The 24,725-nt window shown below is 44.9% G+C and overlaps 1 protein-coding gene across 3 annotated transcripts in view; it reads left to right on the top strand.

The window, feature by feature from the left end:
• MDC1 (mediator of DNA damage checkpoint 1) overlaps positions 1 to 24,725 on the top strand; it is a 133,462-nt gene that overhangs the window by 6,121 nt on the left and 102,616 nt on the right. For all 3 annotated transcript variants that reach the window (XM_069241835.1, XM_069241833.1, XM_069241834.1), the window contains exon 2: positions 11,973 to 12,094. In XM_069241835.1, coding sequence (XP_069097936.1) covers positions 11,974 to 12,094 — 121 coding nt within the window. In that variant the 5' untranslated portion in view covers position 11,973. The remainder of the gene's footprint in view (positions 1 to 11,972; positions 12,095 to 24,725) is intronic.

Raw genomic sequence — 24,725 nt, 5'->3', positions numbered from 1 at the left:
CTCACTGTCAAATCTGAGTGATATATGAAAAGGTGTCTGCCACTGATCCAAACGTGGTCCAGAAGCTACCATTGCAGATCATTTGCAGTCTTTTCTGATATTTGGATTCAACCATAAAATAATATGCCCCTTGGGGGCATGAAATAAAGCTGTGATTCAGCCCGAATAGTATTTGTTTTGCGAGTGCAATTGTCTGGTGGGGAGGGGGGGTGGATTAACAGAGCCAAAGAATATGCTGTGGCCCTGCTTTCTTCAAACCATTCTAGGTCCAACTCCCCTTTGTCACAAAAAAGACGAGAGCCATCAAATGGAATGTCTATTAGGGAGGCCTGGGCATCCCTGAGAAACCCAAAGACCTCATCCAGGTATTACACCGAAGTGCCACACCCGTACCTATTGCCTGACTCAGGCAGTCAGTCGTGTCCGAGGCAGAGCAGGTCACCACCTTTGCTGCATTGGGGACTTCCTGGATAGCTTGGGTTAGGGACGCCTGGTGGTCATCTAGAACTCCCTGACAGTCTTGGGTTTCCTTGTCTCTTAGGGCATTGGAGTAGTGGCCTACAAGACTGGTGGTGTTTTCTGATTGCAGAGCAAAGCATGTAGAGGAAAACATAAATTTGCCAAATGTCTCTCTTCTCTTAGACTCACAATCAGGTGGAGAGTGGTAGGGTATGGTTTTTGGATTTACATTCTGGTGGATGTCTGCACAAGCAATCTCATATGATGTTGTTTAAGAAAAGCTGTGTTGCCTGGTGCTGGGTGATGGTCTTGAGCGACCTGCCTATTCATTGGTAGTCCTGAATATGATGTCTCCCAAGTGCCGACCAGGGTATTTGCAATGGCCTCATTTCATGTAGATGCTAGAACAGGCTGAAGTACCTCTGTCAGAACCCTAGTTTTCACCTTCATAATTGGGAGTTGTAGGTCTGATACTTTTGTCACCCTTTGCATAACAGGGTGGAAGGAGGCACTTACCTCAGTGTCTGCGTCAGCAGCAGAATCACAGCCAGTATATGGAAGAGTATCCAAGCCACTGTCATCTTGGAGGTGTTCATTCCAGTTTTCCACAGCACAATGGGGGACAAAATCATCCCCTTGATCAAAATTGTCATTGTCCAAGTTTGTGCTGAAGAGATCGTGCATAGTTTTGGCTCTCACCCTGTGCTGAGGTGAGAGTGTCAGAGTCGGAAGGATTGCCATTGGGCTGTGCTCTGATGAGAGCCGAGCGTGGCCTTGGTCAGTCATGATGGATTCTGCTCAGAGTAGTACAGCTAAAAGGCTGCAGATTCTCCTCCACAGCTGATGGCATCTGCAAAGCGAACAGGCACAGAGGGTGGTGCCGGCACTGAAGTCTGCACTGGAGTCAGTGCTGACCTCAATGCAGGTTCAGAGGGGTACAGACAGTGGCGAAGGAGGGCCTTCTAGCGGAAGCCTGACTAGAAGCCGAATCTGCAGGCATGCCGGGGGAAACAGTAAAGTGCTGAAAATGCACAGCATGACCTTGCTGAAAACCTCTACTTATTACTATGTTGCTGTCAGACCTGGAAATTCGGATGCATTGGGACCAGACTCAGGATGATGGGTATTAGGAGCAAGACCGGGTGGCACATTGATGCCCTCTCCGGAGTCCGAGGGAAGTGGGAAGGAGCCATTTCCAGCTTGATTTACTTATGCTTCTTCTTGAACTGACCTGAAGACTTCGACCGCAACAATGATCTGTCATGGCAACTGGACTTTCCGTTCAACTTTGCTCGCTCGCAGTGTCAAATTTTCCAGTGTTTGACAACATACAGCTTCATCTTGCAGTACCGTATGGCCTTCAGATTCATTTGGGCGCAGCAATCACTGTCCCTGGACTTATGCTCTACCCAAGTCTCATAGACCCACTAAGTGAGGGTCTGTCGCAGATACGTTTGCAACAGTCCCTACATGGCTTGAACCCTTCTTGTCTTAAGAGGTGACGTTCCCTTGCACCCTGGAATATTTTGTTAATAAAAAGGTCCTGAAAGACTAGGGAGTAGCTCTGGATTTGCATCTGGAGGAGCAGAAAGAGAGGAACTGATGTCAATGCACGTGGGTGGCACTTGTATGCATGCAGCACTGCTTGTCACTTTCAGAGCAGAAGAAAGTTGATGCGGAGCAGCGCAACACCCTAACCGCGAAAGAGCACTGCTTTAAAGTTTCTAGATCCAGCTTGATGCCTGGGGAATGTTTACAGGATTGGGGAAGCTGTGGTTAAAGTATACACCAGAATGTACATTTTAGACAGGCATGAGATGGAATCTTGTGCCTGACTTCTCTAACTGCAACAGGAGGGGCTCTGGGAGACCTGGCAGAATCGCTAGAACAACAGAGGATGGTGAAATGATGCTTCTGCAATAAGCAGTGATTTGGAATAACACCTGTGAGACTAGGGCAACTAACTAAAGCGGCTCATCTATGTAAATAATTCATTTTGTGTATTTTATAATTTCTTTATTGTAAAAGAAAAATGTAATTAAATGTTTGTAGTTTTTTTTATATATATATTTTTTTTAAACCAAAAAGCATACTATGTCAGTAGTGAATAGCTTATCCAGTCCTGTTGTCCTTTGCATTGAGGTACTTGAAAATGTTGTTCCTTTTGTTATAAATACAGTACCACAAATCCCAACATTGGAAGAAAAATAAAAACAACTGAATGAGCTACTTGCATCGTACGTAACAACTTGAAATAACCTCTCTTCAGCTAGTTACAATTTAAAATATGTTAAGTTTGTCTGAGTAGGAGTAGCCTACCTGTTCTATTATTCCCCTCCTGTGTGCATTCTATACGGAAAGTAATACATCTTGACAAAGCCAATAGGGCAGTCCTTAATGTGAAGAACCGATTTTGTGTTTGAAACACGTCAGTGTAAATTTGGAATGCCTCTTTACATGTGTCGACAAGTTAAAACGAGACCCTTTGGCCTTTCCACTGTTTAGTTACATTCTGGTACCTGTACTTCAATCATTCCATTAAAGATGCAGAACTACAAGTCTATAATGTGAACAAGCATTTGTAAAGCTAATAGGTCTGTGTTGGCTGCCAGCCTTTTAACTTTGACTGTGCTTGTTTTGGCATGGTTTTTGTGAAACTTTATTTTTGAGTAGCTGCCACGCCCTCTTCAATATATTTAAAAAAACAAAGTACTTCAGCTAAAATCGAAAAATATATGTTTTTTGGCCTCACGAAGCAGACAGCCGTATTAGTCACTAGTACTGGAGGTAACTCCTTTGTATCTATATGCTCTTTGTGAAGGAGCAGAATGAAGTAACTTACAGTGAAGTTAGCAAGTGGCTGAAGTGGGTTAGTTCATTCTAGAGACTGACAACTACAGACCCGTGGATGGAGAGAACAGACTGAAAGCCCTCTACATATAATTTTAGTAAAATCAAAAGGTCTTGGATAACACCAGAACTAAAAACGACCTGATCAAAATAACGCTACGGAAAGCAATGACTGAATCATCTATTGATGGTCAATGTTGAACAACTCTGAAATCTCCTGAAACAAAGGAAACTATACAACCCAAAATAGATGCTATGTTTGTATTTCTTTAATCTAGGATGGCTTCTGGGACCGTGCTATCGTAGCGCGTCTCGTGTGAGAGCAGTCATTGTAGTCTGTGGTTTGTCCTGGGGTGTGTTTGGCACATATAACAATTGTACACACCCTAGAGATGTGAGTTATGCGTGGGCACTGAGTCCATAGGCGGGGAATAACCATATTGTGTGTCTGTTGGTGTTCCTCCAATGTGGCGTCCTGTTTCTCCCTGGGTTTTACTACCGCAGTGACGTAATTTACTTCACATTCATCTGTGTGGGTGTTGTTATGGTAGGAAGCTCAATGTTACCATGAAGCTTTTTATTGACGCCAGCATAGAAGTCACACTTTTTCTTCTTGTCTCAGATCGTCGTTTACCTAATGACTTTATAAGAACAAAAAGTTTTGATGTTTCCCGAGCTTGCATAGAGTAACTGGAAAAAGGTTGTTGGCAACATGAAGGACCTTCTCCTTGTTTGCTGTCTCTTGAGTCTGTGGTGGTGATTAGGCAGGCCAACTCCAAACACTCACTGACTGATAGCTGGTGAACTGCTCGAGGAAGGAGGCTCCAGGTCATGATGGGCTCTAAATGTAATTTACAAGGCCTTGAAGTTGATTCTCAGGAAGCTAATGGAGAGAGGCTGTAGAGAAAGGAATGTGGTCATGTCCCACAATCGTGCAAACGCCAGATTTTTGGTTCCACTTCTTGTAGATAATTTGGAGAACTAATACCTACTACTATTGGAAGAAACCTACTTTATAATTGATGGAAGGAGCTTATGTGGAAAAGTGACATGGCGCACAGTACACCTAGCCTTTTCACTATGGTTCCAGCATGAGCTTATTAGACAGCCAGCATTTCTAACTTAGAATACTGGAAGGGGAGAGATTCAGAGCGCTCGGTTACCTAACGTTAGAAGGTTTGTTTCATCCAGCTTGGTCTTTCCTGCATTCATCACTAAATGATAGCTGGGCATCCAGCTTCTAACCACCACCAAGCGTTTAAAAATATCACATGGATATGTTGCAGTTGCTGTGCTCAATTTCACCTTCCACTTCCTATCGTCACACGGATGAGCTTCAGCAGAGGTAGAACATGAATGTTACAGAGATGTGAGCCATATGATACACAGCATCAGAAGAGAAGTCTGGCTTCTGTGTTTTCCCTTTCTTGCAGTCTAGATTACAGCAATTGAAGAGGCGTTCACTAGATTTCAGTCAGATTGCTGGTTTGCATTTTGCTGATAAAGCATTATCTACTCAGTGATTCATTTGAGCCGTGTTTGCTGGTGGGGCCCACCGGCACTCATTTGCGGGGACAGACTCTTATTTTTCCTGCATCAGACTTTGACCTAGAGCAAGAGAGAGGGAGAAACTCAAATGGGGAAACGAAGGAAGGAGAGAAAGGCAGAAAATAGTGGCAGAGAAAGAAAGCAAGGTTGAAAAGTACAGAAAGCGTGAGATACAGGAGTAGAAAGTGTCTGGTGGTGGATGAAGAGGCACAAGGTGAAATCAACACTGCATACGAGCTTCTGAGTAAAATAGTGGGCCTAGTGGGACACTGTTTTACAAATTAGGCATTCCGTCTACCCCATCACTAGGAGCATCTTCTGAATGCTGGATTGAAAGGCTATGTTCTAGGTACATTATGTCCATTTGTATTCACTGTATGCAACTATATCTGATGCAGATATCTTGAACATCTGCCATGAAATTGATCTGCTAGATCTATATTAACAGCTAATGTATCAGTACATTGCCCTGACATCACATCCTTTCCCCACCCCTATGCAACCTCCCCATTTCAGTTCCTTTTTTGGGGTTGAATTCTGACTTGCACCGACTGCATTTAGAATCCGGAATTGGGAATGCTCTGTGATTGTTGCACTACTATGCTTCAAGGAGTTTGCATGAGAAACATTACAGATCGTTTGGTAACCAGATCTGCCAGTTTTATGTTATGTGGTGTCTTATGATGGTGTGAGGTCACAGTCTTTTGGGAGATGGTATCACCACATACTCAGTGGCATGTAATGAACTCTGCAGCTTCAGATATACTTATGGCAGTAATGTCTCAAGTTTTGCAAGATGCAGCATTAGTACAATAGACATAAACATACTAAAAGCAAAATATCGCAATCGTATAATTTTTCAGTGGTAAATGAATATAACCCCTACAGAAACTTTTATTATTAAACAGGCATGTCAGATCGCTCATTAAATTAGGCTGGGCAAAGTTTTGAAAAAGGAAAAGTGGAGGATTACAAGAATAAATAAAAAAAACTGGGTAAGATATAAAAAAATGAAAGATGAACAATATTAGCTGCACTGAACATCACACAAGGCCGTATAAATATATTAAAATCTAACTTACTTAGATACATTTATGCAGAGTAAAAATTACAGTAACAAAGTGGTTAAAACTGTGAAATACAGAAGCCTATAAAAATCATAGATCACATATAGCATGACCTTTATTTTAAACACAGTGTGAAACGCAACCCCATTTATCACAAATCGAAATAGATGTCTGATTGACCTAAATGGTGCAAATGGAAGGATTGTCATGGTGAGCTTAAGTGGGTAACTGTTTGGCACCTCAATTCTGGTAGATGAGTCGCTGGGCATTGATTAAATGATGTATTTTGTTACTAGTATAATGAAGCACCATGTTATTGATGTGATGCAAAAATGGGTTACTAATGTAATAATGTTGATTGATCATTTAACAGAATTTTACATAGTGTCTACCTCCCATAGGAGTCTCTTGGCACTTTTAGGTCTAGAATTAGCCAAGATCTTTTTGTTTTCAACAGAAACTCCATATAAAAATACATACATCTAGATACATAGCTGTGCTTTCAGCCAGCCCTCTTCATCCATTGATCTGGTGTAGCATCACTCACATTTGCATGGGAAGGAAAGATCACACAGGATACACTCCTGTGGGACACAGCACACTTTGGCAGCCTGGCTCTCCAGAGGGGATTCGACAAATGGGACCTCATAGGCCTGTCCCTAGTGGGGGACCTGTGGAAGGGCAGTGAGGTACTCCCACTTACAAAACTACAAACTATCAGTTAGCTCCCACAGAGCTATACAGATGTTTGCAGATACTTCATGCGCTCTATACAGCGATCCCTAGGGGGAGCAGCTCCCAGATCATCTCCCCTTGAAGAAAGGCTACTTGATGACTACCTGCCCAACAAAGCAATCTCCCTCACCGAAAACTGTTAAATAATTTCCCTGATACTCTAACCTGACTGAAGGAAGCCTGGGAGAGGGACCTTGGTGGTATAGAGGATGACGAGTGGCCCGAGGCCCTGGCCTTTCCACTGGAGGTGGTCATACATGCTTGCTTACGTCTTGCACAGCTGAAGATCCTTCACAGAAGTTACTATGCAGCTGAAACTCCACTGAAAATGGGTACATTCTACCATATCATGTGGCATTGCCCAGTGCCGTGGCACTACTGAGCTTGAGTGGTACAGAGTGTGTGTGTGGAGGTGGGCTGGGACCAGGGTCCAAGTGGTGCCTTTTGAATATCTGGTGCGACACAGATCTTACCCGCATGGACAGCATGTGGGTGACCCTGGGTTTGACGGTGGCCAAACAAAACCCATTGAAGGCGAACTGCCCTTTGAAGAATGGAAAAGAGATATGGACTGGCGTATGCAGGCAGAGAAAGCAGTCTTTGAAAGTAAAGGATGTCCACATAAATGGAACAAAGTGTGGGGGAAATGGAACAAATATCAGGGATAGTTGTGCATTTGCGTATCGGCTGCCACCTGGCATGCTTGGGACCAAGGGCGGATGGACCCGTGTAGTAACACTGGGGTTACTAATGGGGTTAGTAAAGAAGTGGATGAATATTTACTGATTACCTGGTACATACTGACATTGTACTGTGTATAACTATCCTTGTATTTCATATCACTGATTTACAAAGTTTGCTTCTGACTGAAATGCCAATAAAAAGGTTTTTTTAAATAAAAACCAAAAAATGCTTTCCTAACTGCTGAATATGTACAGTTCATTTACAGATATTTACATCTGTGTGTTACAAAACAAAAGACATACTACAGCCTTTCCTTTCTCAAACTTGTACCCCAGTAAGTTTGTCACATAATTCACTTTACTTTTCTTTCTCAGACTGCAAAGTGGAAGGAGTTTGTAAACAATAATCTGCATGTTAAATAAAATGCAGCTATTTGTTGGAACACATAGTCTGACATTTGACCTCTGTCTTCGAAGCGAAGCAAATGTGACAAGATAAATACATAATTGAAAGGCTTCTTTAGTGCTTGGACTTTTGAGACCCACCAAAAATCGACTTGCGGGCCACAGTATGGCACATACTGCCCAAGTATATGGTACCCACAGCGTTTCTAGGGCCTGTAAGTTAAATGTCTCCAGTGTGCTGCAGCACTCCTTGTGCCAGCCACTACAGTAACATAGGACAGCATGGCTGCAGTCCTGCCACCAGTAGCATGGCTGTGCAGGTTTAAACTGCAAATTAAACCTGTCAAAATAAACCCCTTTTGACATGTCTAAATCTTCCTTTTAGATATCATACCTAAGGTTGACCTTGTTGCCCATAAGCTAGGGTACATGGTAGTTAAAAGTAGGCCATGTAGAAGTTTAATATTCCACATGTCCTTATAGGTTAAATGTGTATAAACGTTCTTTTTACTGTAACAAGGCTGGCTGTTTCCACATGGAAACGCTGGATTACATTAAAACTCATTTTAGTTTTGTAACCGCTTGAGAAATATTTCAAGGACTGTTCAATAGGCAAACAAAATCCAATTTAATGGTAACGTTGAAATTTGTCTAACACCGAAAAGGTAGAAACACTGTCTTTTGCCTTGAAGTGTATTCATCTTTAGCTGGCAGCTTGATTACTCCCCTGTGATGAGGTGTGAACTCGGGTGTGGAATTTCCTAAAATATCTACCCGTCCACGGGACGTGTTGCTTCTTAAATCTACTTGTCCAATAAAAAAAATCTACTTGGCCCTTTGATGGCATGTAGTGCGGTGGCAAATTATGGCAGCAATCTCATTGTGTAAGAGCTCTGATAATAGCGTCTCTGATTATGCCAGGGCTACTACATAGTAGGGCTTGAATACTTGCAGTTTCAATCCCTACTGTAGCAATTTCCTTATTTTGCCACCTTTCTGCAGATCTGCACACTGGTGCTGGAGGAAGCAGAAAGCAATAGTTCTAGGGCTGGAATGCCTTTGAGTCTGCAAACCTACTACCTTACATGCTTTAAGGATTTTCACCAGCTCTTCTCTAATCTTTTCCCGTGATGAGAAAGGTTGGCAATGTACTCCTGACCAGGGCAGAAGTAGAAGTTCTTCCAGCGTTGGAGGGAAAGTAAATTTGTAATCGCTCATTAGATTTTCACGTGAGCAAATTTACACATGCACTTTTTGCTTGTGCTAAAATACAGTAAACAAATATTTTCTAGGAGTACGATTTCCTGTTCTACTTCTGTAAGCTCTTGTGAATTCATGAAAGCCAATAATTCTAAGATACATTACATGGGTGCTCTTTTTTGACTTTCTTTGAGAATGCTGCCCCTTATTGGGTCTGGCGTTAACAAAGACATTTTGTTTTTACCAAACTTTTATTGCTCTCTCTATCTGTCGGCTGGTTTTACTGTGAGTGATCAAATTCTGCTCTTCCAAAAGGAGCATATTGGCACAAAAAGTAGTTTTGTTCACTGGCAGGGACCACTGTGGCAGTCAGTGATGTAAAGAAACTGGAGGGGGCCTCCTGCAAAGAACATTGAAGCTACCCCCCTCCCCCGAGACTCTGGGCCAGTGCTGTGCTGAGTTGGCCCCCTGGATGGGTGCTGTGGGGCATTTATTATGCCACTATTATGCAGTGTGCTTTTTGAGACCAAAAACCTTTTTTTCTTTTTGCCAAAGTTTGTTACAGTGGTGAGGGCCTGGCAGCTCCCACAACAAAGAGTTACAAAAGCTATGTCAAAACAAGACACACATTGACGAAACCAAAGGATTCACAAAAAATGTTGGATCGGTTGACTTTGCCAGTGCTTGTTTATTTTCGTGCTTCCCATAACCTTGTTTAAAATGTTTACACTGATTTTTCTATTAGGAATATTTTTGGGAAATACTAGCATGCATCAGTACATTTTACTTAATGATGCTTCAAAGAAATAGCACCTAAAGGTTTATAGTAGCAAAACATTTTTTTTTCCTACTTGCATTTTTTTCGTAACATTTTATTTTGAAAACAAAGAATCATCACTCTAGCTTACAAGCTTCTGCAAACATTTGCATCTCATCAGAGAGCATTCTGGGAACATTTTATTTAGCCTCATTGTAAAACCTTTCAAACGTGTGTACACTTTTTATTTTTTTATTTTTTAGTTTTTTTCTGGAACCACTGTCAGTAGTGCAGTGTGACCTTAAAACTTTTATTTACAGTGCTTACCCTAGTAATGAATGCTTTTAATTAATGATCCATAAATACAAGTTCGAACAGAATTAACATATAGACACATTTATTACCTCAACTGCAGACCGTTCCCTTCTCTGTAAAATGCCAGCCAAAGAGTTTGTGCTGCAGGGGGGAACAAAATAAACATAAAAACTTGTTGCCCTTGACGCCAAACAATATGTCCCGGGCATCGTGTGATAGGAATTCCACATCGCTGGAACTGCTCTCAGCACGTGGACAATAAGCCTTTAGTGCGGGGGTATGTTGTCCTCCCCTTACTGGAAGGCCTGAAGGTGGCGCCCAGACCCGTGTTTCACTTCCAAGGGGCCTCCTCTGTCACCAGCAGATGTAGCTCATACCCAAAGCTGCCTCCCCATTTGCCCTTTTAGTCATCCAGGCCCCAATTCCAGTGGGAGGGACAGCTGCTCCAGAACTGGGTTAGAGCCACCCCTGGGGTGGGCTTGCAAGCATCCTCTTTGACATTAGTGTGTCAAATACTTCTTGAATATAATTTCTTGCTTGAAAGGGCTGCTGGTGTTCAGCATAGACGTTTTGGGGCACACGTCTGTGGATGGAGACAGAATGCCAAAACCTTTTGTGTGTATCCACTGTCTGGTTGCTGAATGTTCAGCTTTGATTTTACCGTCTATCTCTGAGTTTGTTGGGGGTACAGGGACTGCCTAAAACTCAATTTTTGTGTTATATGTGGAAGGACACTAGGGTTACCATAGTACAACCCCTAAACTCACCCCCAGTTTTCAGTACCTAAGCTTAGTGTTGCCAAAGACTTTGGATATCTAGAAAATGCCCTAAATGGGTAGCGTGGCCCAGTACTGCATTGGTTAGGGTGTCCTCAAGGGACATTCTCACCCACTAGTTTGTGCAATCACAAAGGAAGCATGTCTTGGCACCCACTTCAGAACAAGCCTGGACCTGTGGAAGATCAGAAGAGAACTGAATGTTCTGTCTGAAACCTGATAAGAGCCTAGAAAACTGGACCTGCTCTCTTGTACGCAGGGCAAAATAGTAGGCTTCAAGGGTCATAAGGCTGACCTCCGCGTTAAAGCTACACAAACACAACAAGCTGCAAGAGGCCTTTTCCTGCAGCTGCCCATCTGACCAGTAGGAACTGGACCCTGCTGTTCGCCTCTGCCTGTCCATAAGTCTCTAAGTGCCTCCCCTGAGCTCCTGGAGAGCTTTACAAATGTACTCATGTGGTGACTGGAACATAAAGAGAAAAAGACAAAAGGTAAAATCCTTGACCTGTATCAATCTAGTTAATGTATCCGACCCATGCTTCATCGCAATTAGCATCCAGCTGTGCCTGGGCCATGTTCTACAGTGACTGGTGACTACCAGTGTCACTTTGTGCTTCTTCACGGTATTTTCACTTAAAACTTTAAAAATGTATATCTTCGGTTCCCCTTACTGGATTTGTGTCATTTTGTTCATTAAATGTTGGGATTTTTATTGTTTTTCATTTCAACTTTATTACTGTTTTAGTACTGAATACATACTTTTACACGTTGCCTCTTAAGCGCGTCTGCTCTGCGCTTTAGCTACCAGGGGATTGAGCTCGGGCTCAATTAGCAACTTTAGTGGTGCCCTCCGACGAGTACTGTGATTACAACTTGTGGTGGGTACCTACCCCCTCAGCTAGTAAGCAAGGTTCTTACAAAGGTTATTAAAATGAGATGTTTAATGTTTTGTGTTTCCATCTGTCAGAAAAAATGCTGATCCCTAGGACAGGGACATGTTTAAGGTGGTGCTTGATTACCATCGTAACTGATGCTGGATTTCATATTCAGTGATAGACGGTGGTGTTACCATAATAGTGTAAAAGCGCAATACTTAACTGTTTGTTACAAACTACTTGTACTAATACATAAGATGTTCTAAAATTCTTTTTTTTTTGTTTCCTCTCCCATCCCACAGCATGGAACAGACACAGGTTCTCGACTGGGACGAGACACTGCTCAGCGATGATGGCACAGAGTTTAGTCAGGAGCCGGTTGGGAAGCTCCGTCTCTGCGGCGGCGCACATGGACCAGAGCGAGGTGAGTGCCAGGGAACCGAGGTGCCAATGTCCTGATCCGAAGATAAGCTAAAATAATGTACTATCCAATTAAAGCACAAGAACCAACTGTGCCTACATTTCAGTAGACTCGATTTGTGAATCAGCTTCATGATTCAAAATTGAGTGGAAGCTGCTGGCCATGTTGCACACCTTTCTTCCAGTCTGCTGCCTTTAGACATCTTAAAGATAATCACAGCTCTTCTATGTTCTGCAGGTTGTACTGTAACTCTAGATTGTTTTTCTGTCTTCATACAAGCTCCTTGGTTAGCAGACCTAATCTGTGTGGGTGAGGTTGGAGCACAGCATAAAAATGAACCAAACTATACCCCCATGTTATGAAAAATACAATCCATGCACAATATCCAGTATCCTCCCCCCTGCTTCTCCACTCAGTGTGTTGGCATTGGGCTTTATTTGCAGGAAAATTCAGTGCTATCTGTGGCATCTGGCACCCACCAAATGCCTGCCAGAAACCTCAGAGCAACATCTGCAAATATGTCTTTCACTCCTGAACCACAGTCAAATTGGCCGGAACTCCAAAGCGAAGTCTCATTGAAAGTATCCTGATGAGCTTACTTCAGTTCTTGCATCCTTAATTGGTTCCTCGTGCTCAGGTCAGAAAAAAGTAGAACTTTGCTCTTCTCTATGATGGACTTCCTCAAGTTCCAGGGATTTAGTTGAACTCTACAACTCCACCAAGATTTGTCTCTTTGCCCCTTGTTAGCTTAGCTTGGGATTTGTGTGGGCAATTGTACCACTTTAGGAGCACTGCGAACATCAAGAAAATCCCCTTCATGCACCTCCTCTGGCAGAAATACCTGCACTTCTGCCGTCAGGTCATCATCCACTTCGATAGCTGGGATACTCAAGATGCTTAGCTTTGAAGAATCCATCAGGTACTCACTGTCTCTACTCATGTCAGGCAGCTGATAGAGCACCCTCACCCCCAACCTTAGAGATGCTTGCCTCTAGTTGTGTTTGCATTTCCTCCAGTTTCCTGTCCACATGCAAAACCACCTTTTCCCGATTACTAGCACTGATTTGTAAATTCTTAATAGCAGTCATCAACAGAGTCTTGAAACGTGACAAGTTCACATGAGTTACTCCAAGTGCTCCGTCACTACTAATATGAAGTTATTTGGGAGCAAGTAAGTCACTTTTCTCTCTCCTGCACCTGTGTTTCTTGTATTTCTTATCCTGTTCTCAGGTGTGGTGACTGACTGACAAAATAATCACTCTTACAACCACTGCAGATGCTGACAGATCAACAGACTTCAGGACCACCGATTGCCCCGCCTGCCCCAGCCTTCCTCCTCCACAGTTTATCTGGCGATCTTACAGTACCATCATATAGAATTTTAGTGAAGTCAATCATCATGGAAAAGAACAATTCACTGTTGACCTGGGTCTAGGTGCAATTTCAGGTCGAATGTGATGGAGCAGAGTTCAGGTACAACAAGCAGGTTCCCCCTGTCAAAGGTTTTACCTCCAAACGTAGTATCAAGCTACTGGAAAAGCTTTGGCCACAATTTCAGCCCCTCATGGAAGGCTTCTGGTCACCAGATCTCTTTCCAGCCAGTAGGGCTTAGGCCTCTTTGGTAACAATGGAGTTGAAAGTCCTGCTGCTTCTTGGTCTCTGAAGAGGTAAATAGAAGGCCAACTACTTGCCTGTTGGAGAACAGTTAGCGTCCTTTTGTATAATCAGGCTTCACAAGCGTTTTTGTGAGCCCTCTTCTTCCAGCGGAAGTCAGGATTCCTCCTCCACCAGGGTTGCCTGTTTCAGGAGTCTTGCAGCTCCAGGAATGTTCTGAAAAAGTGGTGGTTAAGAGAACTACTTTCTGCTTCAGAAAATCTTGTGCATCAGAGATTTTGCAAATCATGAGTTGGTGGCCGCTGGTTTTTGGTGCTAGAACCTTCTGAATGAAACTCCCTTCCATTTGCCATCCAATACCTTACCGCAGCAAAGCTTTCAGGTGTGCTTTAAAACATGGCTCTTTACGAAACGTTTGAGTTGCAGTCCTAATGGCAGCTTCACATACTAGTTTTTTCCATTCTCTTTCACAGTTATACTGTAGTACCATGATACCTTTTGGTAAATGTGTGCTTTCTAAGTACTGCTTAACATAACATAACATAATCAAGCCGCTAGTCTGTAGTTCAGTTATTGATTATTGTTCTAGATTGGTTTGGTTTGCTACTGGGCTAGTCTTGTGCTGTAAGGAAATTGAAGAACTATTTTCATTTTCAAGGGTCATATATTAAGTTAATAGTTATGTGTAATTATTGAAGTGAGTTAAAAGATGGGAAAAGAAAGAGGGTGAAAGAGGTTAGTTCTTGTGAGATAGCAAGGAGGGGTTAATAAAGACATGAGTAGATAGGTTAGAAAGTGTTAGTATTGCAGGAATGGTTACTGTGAAGGAGAGCTTATGATTTGTAAGGGGTATGTTTACTGAAGTATAGCAGGGAGTAAGGTGGCAGGCCTGTGATGGAGTAGGATAAGCTCAGATAGAAAGGCAAAAGAGAGAATAACCCTAGCTATAAACCAGGTTATTTCCACACCGGTTTATTGTAATGTTCAGGACGGATGCAATCTGAGTAAGTAGAATGGTAAAAGTTGATTACCTGTGGGCAGGTGATATAAGTTCTGTCTTAGGTTGTTCTGTTTGGCTCTTATTGGGAGTTGATACTGTCTGTTCCTCTTACATTGACATTGATCGAATTGTTTGGCTTTGTACTGGTTTTTAATGTGCCGTACTGAGCTGGTATGTGATATGTCTGGATAGTGGTTTATTCGGTATGTTTGAGATTTTGAGGAGTGGATAATCAATAGTGTTGGCATTGATCATACCGTTAGGTGTTTGTAAAAGATGCATGGGTGTTGCATTTTGTAGGAAGCTGGCCTGGTGTGTGGTGGGTACCCCCGGTACTTACACCTTATACCGGTCCAGGTATCTCCTTAGTGAAGTGTAATCAGTGTCTAGAAACCAGGTCATCCAGAGGTAGCTGTGGATGAATAGCCAAGGCTTATCTAGTAGACATGCCAAGCTCATGCAGTACCACTGTAGTCACACAGCACTTACACACATGAAAGAAAGTACTCAGTTGTACAAAAATAAAGGTACTTTATTTTTGGCACAGATTGTCACAAATCACTAGACAGGTGATGCACCCCTAGGAGGTAAGTAATACCCAAAATATATACACTTAAAATCAGAAATAGGCATAGAAAAGGTCAGAAAACAGTGCAAACAATAATAACCAGTAGTGACCCTAGGGGGAGCACAAACCATATATTTAAAAAATGGAATACGAATAAGGTACCCCACCTAGGTAAGTAAGATGTGTAGAGGGGAGCTGGGGGGTATTAGAAAACCACAAAGGTATAAGTACCACAGTATCCCCCCCCCTGCAACCAGGAATGCAGGAGTAAAACACTTACCCAAACCATCCAAAAGGAGGGAAAACAAGAAAAAGAAGACACCCAGAGAAGACTGTAAGAAAACCAGCAGTGGATTCCTGAAGAAAGAAGACTTGTGGAGAGAGGGGACCAAGTCCAAGAGTCACAGTGGAGTCCAGGAGGAGTAGGAGATGCTACCCACCCAGCTGTGGACGCAGGAGTTGGTCGACAGTTCTGAAGAACAGATCAGCACTGCAGCCCACTGAAGAGTTCCAGATGGGTGCAGAAGATGTCCCACGCCGAAAATTGCAGATGGGTGTCGGTGCAAGATTTCCACCAACAAGCCTTGGCAAAGGCAAACTCGGGGTTAGTGGAAAAGAGGTGCTGCTGGGGACCAGCAAGGTCCAGTAGGACTCTCCCCAGGAGGGGGAGTCACAGGGGACCCTCAGCTTTTCAGAGAGTCCACAGAAGCAGAGGCAGCACCCATAGGAGTCCCACAGGATGGGGAAACAGAAGTCACAGAAGAAGCCCACGCAGCACTACAAAAGTGGATCCCACGCCACAGGAGAACCACACAGGAGGCTGGGATTTGCAGGGAGGGAGTGCTGAAGACTGGAGTTGCACGTCGCCTGAAGATCCCTTGGAGGAGACGCAAACAAGCCTTGGCAGCTGCAAGAGACGCAGTGCGCAGGGGTGCTGTCCGGCGTGGGAAGACAAAGGCTTACCTCCACCAAAGTTAGACAGCTGGCAGAGAGGACCAAGAGGACTACTCTGGACCACCACCCGTGATGCAGGATCTATGCAGCTCAACAGGTAAGGGGATCCATGCAGCCTGTCGTCACTTGTTGTAGGTGCCTGTGGTTACAGGCAAGTGACTCCTTCACTCCAAGGGAGATTCCTTCTTCTTGTGCAGGATGAAGAGTTGCAGTCTTCTGAGGATGCACTGCAAGGAAACAGTTGCAAAGCTGGCAGGAACTGTGGATACAATGTTGCAGAAGAGTCTTCCTCGTGGGTGTGCAGCTTGAAGGTTCCTGGAGGGTCCAGTTGCGGTTCCAAAGGCCAGAAGTCAATGTAAAGGTTTCAGAGGAGTCCTGCTGGGATCTTGCAAGCTGAATCGGTAAACCCACCCAAGAGAGAGACCCTAAATAGCCCTGAAAGGGGGATTGGTCACCTAACCAGGTAAGCACCTATCAGGAGGGGGCTCTGACGTCACCTGCCTGGCCTGGCCACTCAGATGCTCCCAGAGTTCCTTGCCAACCTTAAAATCAAGATGGCAGAACCCAGGGACCCTCTAGAGGAGCTCTGGGCACCACCCCTGGGGTGGTGATGGACAGGGGAGTGGTCACTCGCCTTTCTATTGTCCAGTTCCGTGCCAGAGCAGAGATTGGGGTGTCCCTGAACCGTTGTGGACAGGTTTATGCACGGGGGGGCACCAAATGTGCACTTTAAAGCAAACCAATTGCTTGGGGAGGCTACCCCTCTCTAGCCAGTCACACCTATTTCCAAAGGGAGAGGGTGTTACCTCCCTCTCCCAAAGGAAATCCTTTGTTCTGCCTTCCTGGGCTTGATCAGATCAAGCTGCAGGAGGGCAGAAACCTGTCTGAGGGGTGGCAGCAACTGGTCTGCCCGAGAAACCCTGTGAGACTGGTGGTAGCAATGCTGGGGGTCCTCTAAGGAGCCCCCAGAGTGCATGGAATCATACTTCCAATACTTGCAATAGTATTGGGGTATGATTCCGACATGTTTAATACCAAACATGCCCAGTTTCAGAGTTACCATTATGTTGCTGACCTATGTCCAGTACATATATAAAATGGCTTTCCTGCACTCACGAAGTCCAGTAAAACGGTGTTGGAGTTCATAGGGGCACCTCGGCTAGTGCAGTGGTGCCCTCACACACAGGTACCTGCACCCTGCCCTGTGGGCTGAGAGGGCCTACCGTAGGGGTGACTTAGTGACCTGGTGCAGTGACCTGTGGTGAAACCGGGTGCATGCACCAGGTTCACGTAGACTGCAATGGCAGGCCTGCTGAACCCTTTGCATGGGCTCCCTATGGGTGGCAGAATAACTGCTGCAGCCCATAGGGATCCCCTGGAACCTCTGGGTACCTAGGTATCATATGCTAGTACATGGGGAGACCAGTATGCCAATTGTGGGAAGAAATAAGTACAAATTAGAGGAGAGAGCAAAACTACTGGGGTCCTGGTTAACAGGAACCCAGTAGACACTGTCAAACACAGTCAAACAAACCGACAACAGGTAGAAAATGGGGGCACTCATGCCAAGAAAGAGGGCACTTTCCTGCATGTTTCAAGGGAGACGTGGTTCTCCCTGTTGTTAGGGGTTGTTTTCTAAGCAGTTCTGCTGACTAGCACTTTCTTTATTTTATAGGGAAATGAGAATGTGTGGGTTCTTTCTTGGATCACATTGGGAATGACCAGGTCTTCATTATCCTACTGAACGTTAAGTGATTCTTAGTGGCTCTGACCTTTGCAGGCAGGGAAGTCTAAAGTTTTGCTTCTTGCTTGGAGAAAGTAATGCCAGCAATGTTTTTTCCTTTAAAACAGGCATTATTAAGTATGTTGTGGTTCTGGATTATATGTTTCTAGATTGGGAATTGTTTGTGATTTTTACCATAGGCAAAAGATTAAAATTCATCCACGCAAAAATAAAAAATATTCCCAACCCAGAAACATGCAATAAAGACTGGCGCCACGCTTAATAATTCCTCCCTAGAGGAAGAAAGCTGTTGGTGTAACTACTTCCTTTGTGCAAGAGGCAAAACATTGGACTCTTGCTTGCACTGCTTATGATGTCACGTATTATATCAGTCATGACCTGTACTGTGACATCATTGATAACATCCCTGATGACATCTTAAATAACCTCGTTGATGACAACACTGTGCATTGCGAAGGCACAAGTTATAATTACTTCAGTTAACTATAACCAGTGAATTTCAGTGCTGCTTTTTTTCTCAAGCATTACGATTTCACTACCATTTTCACCTATTACATCGCTTTATCCTTTGTTTTTGTTTTGTATTTTTCAGTGAAAATACACATTGTATACATGTGTGCACATATCATTTAACTTTCCATGCAGTAGATACATTTTAGGCACTGTTTGCAATGGACGTACTAGGAAAGTGGAAGCCAAGTAGGCAAAATAGTGACTGCCAATGTACAGCACATGATTAAGAGGGAACGCAAAGGCAATTTAGCAGGGGTAATCTGCACAGGGTCCTAAAGTCAGGAAAAATATGGCCCACATGAATGTGAAAAATGTGTTGCCACTGTGTAGAAAATGTAGATTTGGTATAGTAAAGCACCTGATATCCTTCTCCGCGAGCATTCACACCTGTACCTTGACGGCCGCTGCAGTCCTGCATCTCTCACCAGTAGAGTCTGCTCTTGGCCAGTGCCATTTAGACACTGGGCGTAGGCTGACATAGAAACACTCTTCTGGCTGGTCCAGGACCAAAGACACCACATCATGGCAAACGTCATTTGGGGAAGGTTCCACTGCATCCCATTCCTGCTCTTCGGTTCCTAGTTCCAGGTACTGCCTCCTCACAGTTGTGGCTGTTAAGAATGGAAACCTGTACCAGATTCCCGAGACAAAGCAGCAGTGTTAGAGCTTAACCAGCTCTGCACTTGTGAAGAACCTTTATTTCTGAAATACATTCTCTGTTCAAACATGTCTTTTGTCTGTCAGTACACCGTAATGTATATAACTGTAGACATTCACAACTTTGTGCACTAGGAGAAAGCAAGGCCAAGACTCCTATAAATCACAAGCATTTGCAGTACGACGGGTCTCGCGTTTGCTCACGTTAGAGCTATTAGCGTTGTAAACTCTAACCAGACTTTTCTTGCCACATAAACCAATAATGAAAAGTAAAACAGTTTCACATATGTGAGGCGATGGTTGCCATGAGCGTGAAGGAGACACAGCAAAGGAAACAGAAGTTCGCTTGTGTAAGGAAATGCCTCCTTGGCATGGTTGCCCCCTGACTTTTTGCCTTTGCTGATGCTATGTTTACAATTGAAAGTGTGCTGAGGCCTGCTAACCAGGCCCCAGCACCAGTGTTCTTTCCCTAACCTGTACTTTTGTATCCACAATTGGCAGACCCTGGCATCCAGATAAGTCCCTTGTAACTGGTACTTCTAGTACCAAGGGCCCTGATGCCAAGGAAGGTCTCTAAGGGCTGCAGCATGTCTTATGCCACCCTGGAGACCTCTCACTCAGCACAGACACACTGCTTGCCAGCTTGTGTGTGCTAGTGAGGACAAAACGAGTAAGTCGACATGGCACTCCCCTCAGGGTGCCATGCCAGCCTCTCACTGCCTATGCAGTATAGGTAAGCCACCCCTCTAGCAGGCCTTACAGCCCTAAGGCAGGGTGCACTATACCATAGGTGAGGGTACCAGTGCATGAGCATGGTACCCCTACAGTGTCTAAACAAAACCTTAGACATTGTAAGTGCAGGGTAGCCATAAGAGTATATGGTCTGGGAGTTTGTCAAACACGAACTCCACAGCACCATAATGGCTACACTGAAAACTGGGAAGTTTGGTATCAAACTTCTCAGCACAATAAATGCACACTGATGCCAGTGTACATTTTATTGTAAAATACACCACAGAGGGCACCTTAGAGGTGCCCCCTGAAACTTAACCGACTATCTGTGTAGGCTGACTAGTTTTAGCAGCCTGCCACAAACCGAGACATGTTGCTGGCCCCATGGGGAGAGTGCCTTTGTCACTCTGAGGCCAGTAACAAAGCCTGCACTGGGTGGAGATGCTAACACCTCTCCCAGGCAGGAATTGTCACACCTGGCGGTGAGCCTCAAAGGCTCACCTCCTTTGTGCCAACCCAGCAGGACACTCCAGCTAGTGGAGTTGCCCGCCCCCTCCGGCCAGGCCCCACTTTTGGCGGCAAGGCCGGAGAAAATAATGAGTATAACAAGGAGGAGTCACTGGCCAGTCAGGACAGCCCCTAAGGTGTCCTGAGCTGAGGTGACTCTAACTTTTAGAAATCCTCCATCTTGCAGATGGAGGATTCCCCCAATAGGATTAGGGATGTGACCCCCTCCCCTTGGGAGGAGGCACAAAGAGGGTGTACTCACCCTCAGGGCTAGTAGCCATTGGCTACTAACCCCCCAGACCTAAACACGCCCTTAAATTTAGTATTTAAGGGCTCTCCCTGAACCTAGAAATTAGATTCCTGCAACGACAAGAAGAAGGACTGCCTAGCTGAAAAACCCCTGAAGAGGAAGACCAGAAGACGACAACTGCCTTGGCTCCAGAAACTCACCGGCCTGTCTCCTGCCTTCCAAAGATCCTGCTCCAGCGACGCCTTCCAAAGGGACCAGCGACCTCGACATCCTCTGAGGACTGCCCCTGCTTCGAAAAGACAAGAAACTCCCGAGGACAGCGGACCTGCTCCAAGAAAAGCTGCAACTTTGTTTCCAGCAGCTTTAAAGAACCCTGCAAGCTCCCCGCAAGAAGCGTGAGACTTGCAACACTGCACCCGGCGACCCCGACTCGGCTGGTGGCGATCCAACACCTCAGGAGGGACCCCAGGACTACTCTGATACTGTGAGTACCAAAACCTGTCCCCCCTGAGCCCCCACAGCGCCGCCTGCAGAGGGGAATCCCGAGGCTTCCCCTGACCGCGACTCTTTGAACCTAAAGTCCCGACGCCTGGGAGAGACCCTGCACCCGCAGCCCCCAGGACCTGAAGGACCGGACTTTCACTGGAGAAGTGACCCCCAGGAGTCCCTCTCCCTTGCCCAAGTGGAGGTTTCCCCGAGGAACCCCCCCCTTGCCTGCCTGCAGCGCTGAAGAGATCCCTAGATCTCCCATTGACTTCCATTACAAACCCGACGCTTGTTTCTACACTGCACCCGGCCGCCCCCGCGCTGCTGAGGGTGAAATTTCTGTGTGGACTTGTGTCCCCCCCGGTGCCCTACAAAACCCCCCTGGTCTGCCCTCCGAAGACGCGGGTACTTACCTGCAAGCAGACCGGAACCGGGGCACCCCCTTCTCTCCATTCTAGCCTATGCGTTTTGGGCACCACTTTGAACTCTGCACCTGACCGGCCCTGCGCTGCTGGTGTGGTGACTTTGGGGTTGCTCTGAACCCCCAACGGTGGGCTACCTTGGACCAAGAACTGAACCCTGTAAGTGTCTTACTTACCTGGTAAAACTAACCAAAACTTACCTCCCCTAGGAACTGTGAAAATTGCACTAAGTGTCCACTTTTAAAACAGCTATTTGTGAATAACTTGAAAAGTATACATGCAATTTTGATGATTTGAAGTTCCTAAAGTACTTACCTGCAATACCTTTCGAATGAGATATTACATGTAGAATTTGAACCTGTGGTTCTTAAAATAAACTAAGAAAAGATATTTTTCTATATAAAAACCTATTGGCTGGATTTGTCTCTGAGTGTGTGTACCTCATTTATTGTCTATGTGTATGTACAACAAATGCTTAACACTACTCCTTGGATAAGCCTACTGCTCGACCACACTACCACAAAATAGAGCATTAGTATTATCTATTTTTACCACTATTTTACCTCTAAGGGGAACCCTTGGACTCTGTGCATGCTATTCCTTACTTTGAAATAGCACATACAGAGCCAACTTCCTACATTGGTGGATCAGCGGTGGGGTACAAGACTTTGCATTTGCTGGACTACTCAGCCAATACCTGATCACACGACAAATTCCAAAATTGTCATTAGAAATTGATTTTTGCAATTTGAAAAGTTTTCTAAATTCTTAAAAGACCTGCTAGGGCCTTGTGTTAGATCCTGTTTAGCATTTCTTTTAGAGTTTAAAAGTTTGTAAAAGTTTGAATTAGATTCTAGAACCAGTTGTAGATTCTTAAAAAGTATTCCAACTTTTAGAAGCAAAATGTCTAGCACAGATGTGACTGTGGTGGAACTCGACACCACACCTTACCTCCATCTTAAGATGAGGGAGCTAAGGTCACTCTGTAAAATAAAGAAAATAACAATGGGCCCCAAACCTACCAAAATACAGCTCCAGGAGCTTTTGGCAGAGTTTGAAAAGGCCAACCCCTCTGAGGGTGGCAACTCAGAGGAAGAGGATAGTGACTTGGAGGAAAATTCCCCCCTACCAGTCCTATCTAGGGAGAACAGGGTCCCTCAAACCCTGACTCCTAAAATAATAGTCAGAGATGCTGGTTCCCTCACAGGAGAGACCAACACCTCTGAAATCACTGAGGATAGCCCCAGTGAAGAGGACATCCAGTTAGCCAGGATGGCCAAAAGATTGGCTTTGGAAAGACAGATCCTAGCCATAGAGAGGGAAAGACAAGAGATGGGCCTAGGACCCATCAATGGTGGCAGCAACATAAATAGGGTCAGAGATTCTCCTGACATGTTGAAAATCCCTAAAGGGATTGTAACTAAATATGAAGATGGTGATGACATCACCAAATGGTTCACAGCTTTTGAGAGGGCTTGTGTAACCAGAAAAGTGAACAGATCTCACTGGGGTGCTCTCCTTTGGGAAATGTTCACAGGAAAGTGTAGGGATAGACTCCTCACACTCTCTGGACAAGATGCAGAATCTTATGACCTCATGAAGGGTACCCTGATTGAGGGCTTTGGATTCTCCACTGAGGAGTATAGGATTAGATTCAGGGGGGCTCAAAAATCCTCGAGCCAGACCTGGGTTGACTTTGTAGACTACTCAGTGAAAACACTAGATGGTTGGATTCAAGGCAGTGGTGTAAGTAATTATGATGGGCTGTACAATTTATTTGTGAAAGAACACCTGTTAAGTAATTGTTTCAATGATAAACTGCATCAGCATCTGGTAGACCTAGGACCAATTTCTCCCCAAGAATTGGGAAAGAAGGCGGACCATTGGGTCAAGACAAGGGTGTCCAAGACTTCAACAGGGGGTGACCAAAAGAAAGGGGTCACAAAGACTCCCCAGGGGAAGGGTGATGAGACAACCAAAACTAAAAATAGTAAAGAGTCTTCTACAGGCCCCCAAAAACCTGCACAGGAGGGTGGGCCCAGAGCCTCTTCACAAAACAATGGGTACAAGGGTAAAAACTTTGATCCCAAAAAGGCCTGGTGTCATAGCTGTAAACAGCATGGACACCAAACTGGAGACAAGGCCTGTCCCAAGAAAGGTTCCACTCCAAACTCCCATCCAGGTAACACTGGTATGGCTAGTCTCCAAGTGGGATCAACAGTGTGCCCAGAGCAAATCAGGGTCCACACTGAAGCTACTCTAGTTTCTGAGGGTGGGGTGGATTTAGCCACACTAGCTGTCTGGCCGCCTAACATGCAAAAATACAGACAGCAACTCTTAATTAATGGGACTAGAATAGAGGGCCTGAGGGATACAGGTGCCAGTGTCACCATGGTGACAGAGAAACTGGTTTCCCCTGGCCAATACCTGACTGGAAAAACTTACACAGTCACCAACGCTGACAATCAGAAAAAAGTACATCCCATGGCAATGGTTACTTTGGAATGGGGAGGGGTCAATGGCCTGAAACAGGTGGTGGTCTCCTCAAATATCCCAGTGGACTGTCTGCTTGGAAATGACCTGGAGTCCTCAGCATGGGCTGAGGTAGAACTAAAAACCCATGCAGCAATGCTGGGTATCCCTGAACTGGTGTGTGTGAAAACAAGAGCACAGTGCAAGGCACAGGGTGAACAAGTAGAGCTGGAGTCTGGAAGAATGGCCCAGCCTACCAAGAGAACAGGAAAGGCAGTTGGGAAACCAACTGCAACACAGCAAAAGAAAGGGAACCTCTCTTCTCAGGAAGAAGTTCTGCCCTCTGAGGGAACTGAGCCTTTGGAGCTTGAACCTTATCAGGTTGAGCTCTTAGGCCCAGGGGGACCCTCAAGGGAGGAGCTGTGTAAGGGACAAGAAACCTGTCCCTCTCTTGAAGGCCTTAGGCAGCAAGCTGCTGAAGAGTCCAAAGGCAAGAAAAATGGAACGCATAGGGTCTATTGGGAAGATGGACTCCTGTACACTGAGGCCAGAGACCCCAAACCTGGTGCCACTAGGAGAGTGGTAGTGCCTCAGCTGTTCAGGAAGTTCATCCTAACATTGGCCCATGACATTCCCCTTGCTGGACATTTGGGACAAACCAAGACGTGGGAGAGGTTAGTCAACCACTTCTACTGGCCCAATATGTCCAACATGG

The sequence above is a fragment of the Pleurodeles waltl genome, chromosome 6 (assembly GCF_031143425.1).
Source record: "Pleurodeles waltl isolate 20211129_DDA chromosome 6, aPleWal1.hap1.20221129, whole genome shotgun sequence".
NCBI classification, from domain to species: domain Eukaryota; kingdom Metazoa; phylum Chordata; class Amphibia; order Caudata; family Salamandridae; genus Pleurodeles; species Pleurodeles waltl.
This window is presented reverse-complemented; position numbering and strand designations above follow the sequence as displayed.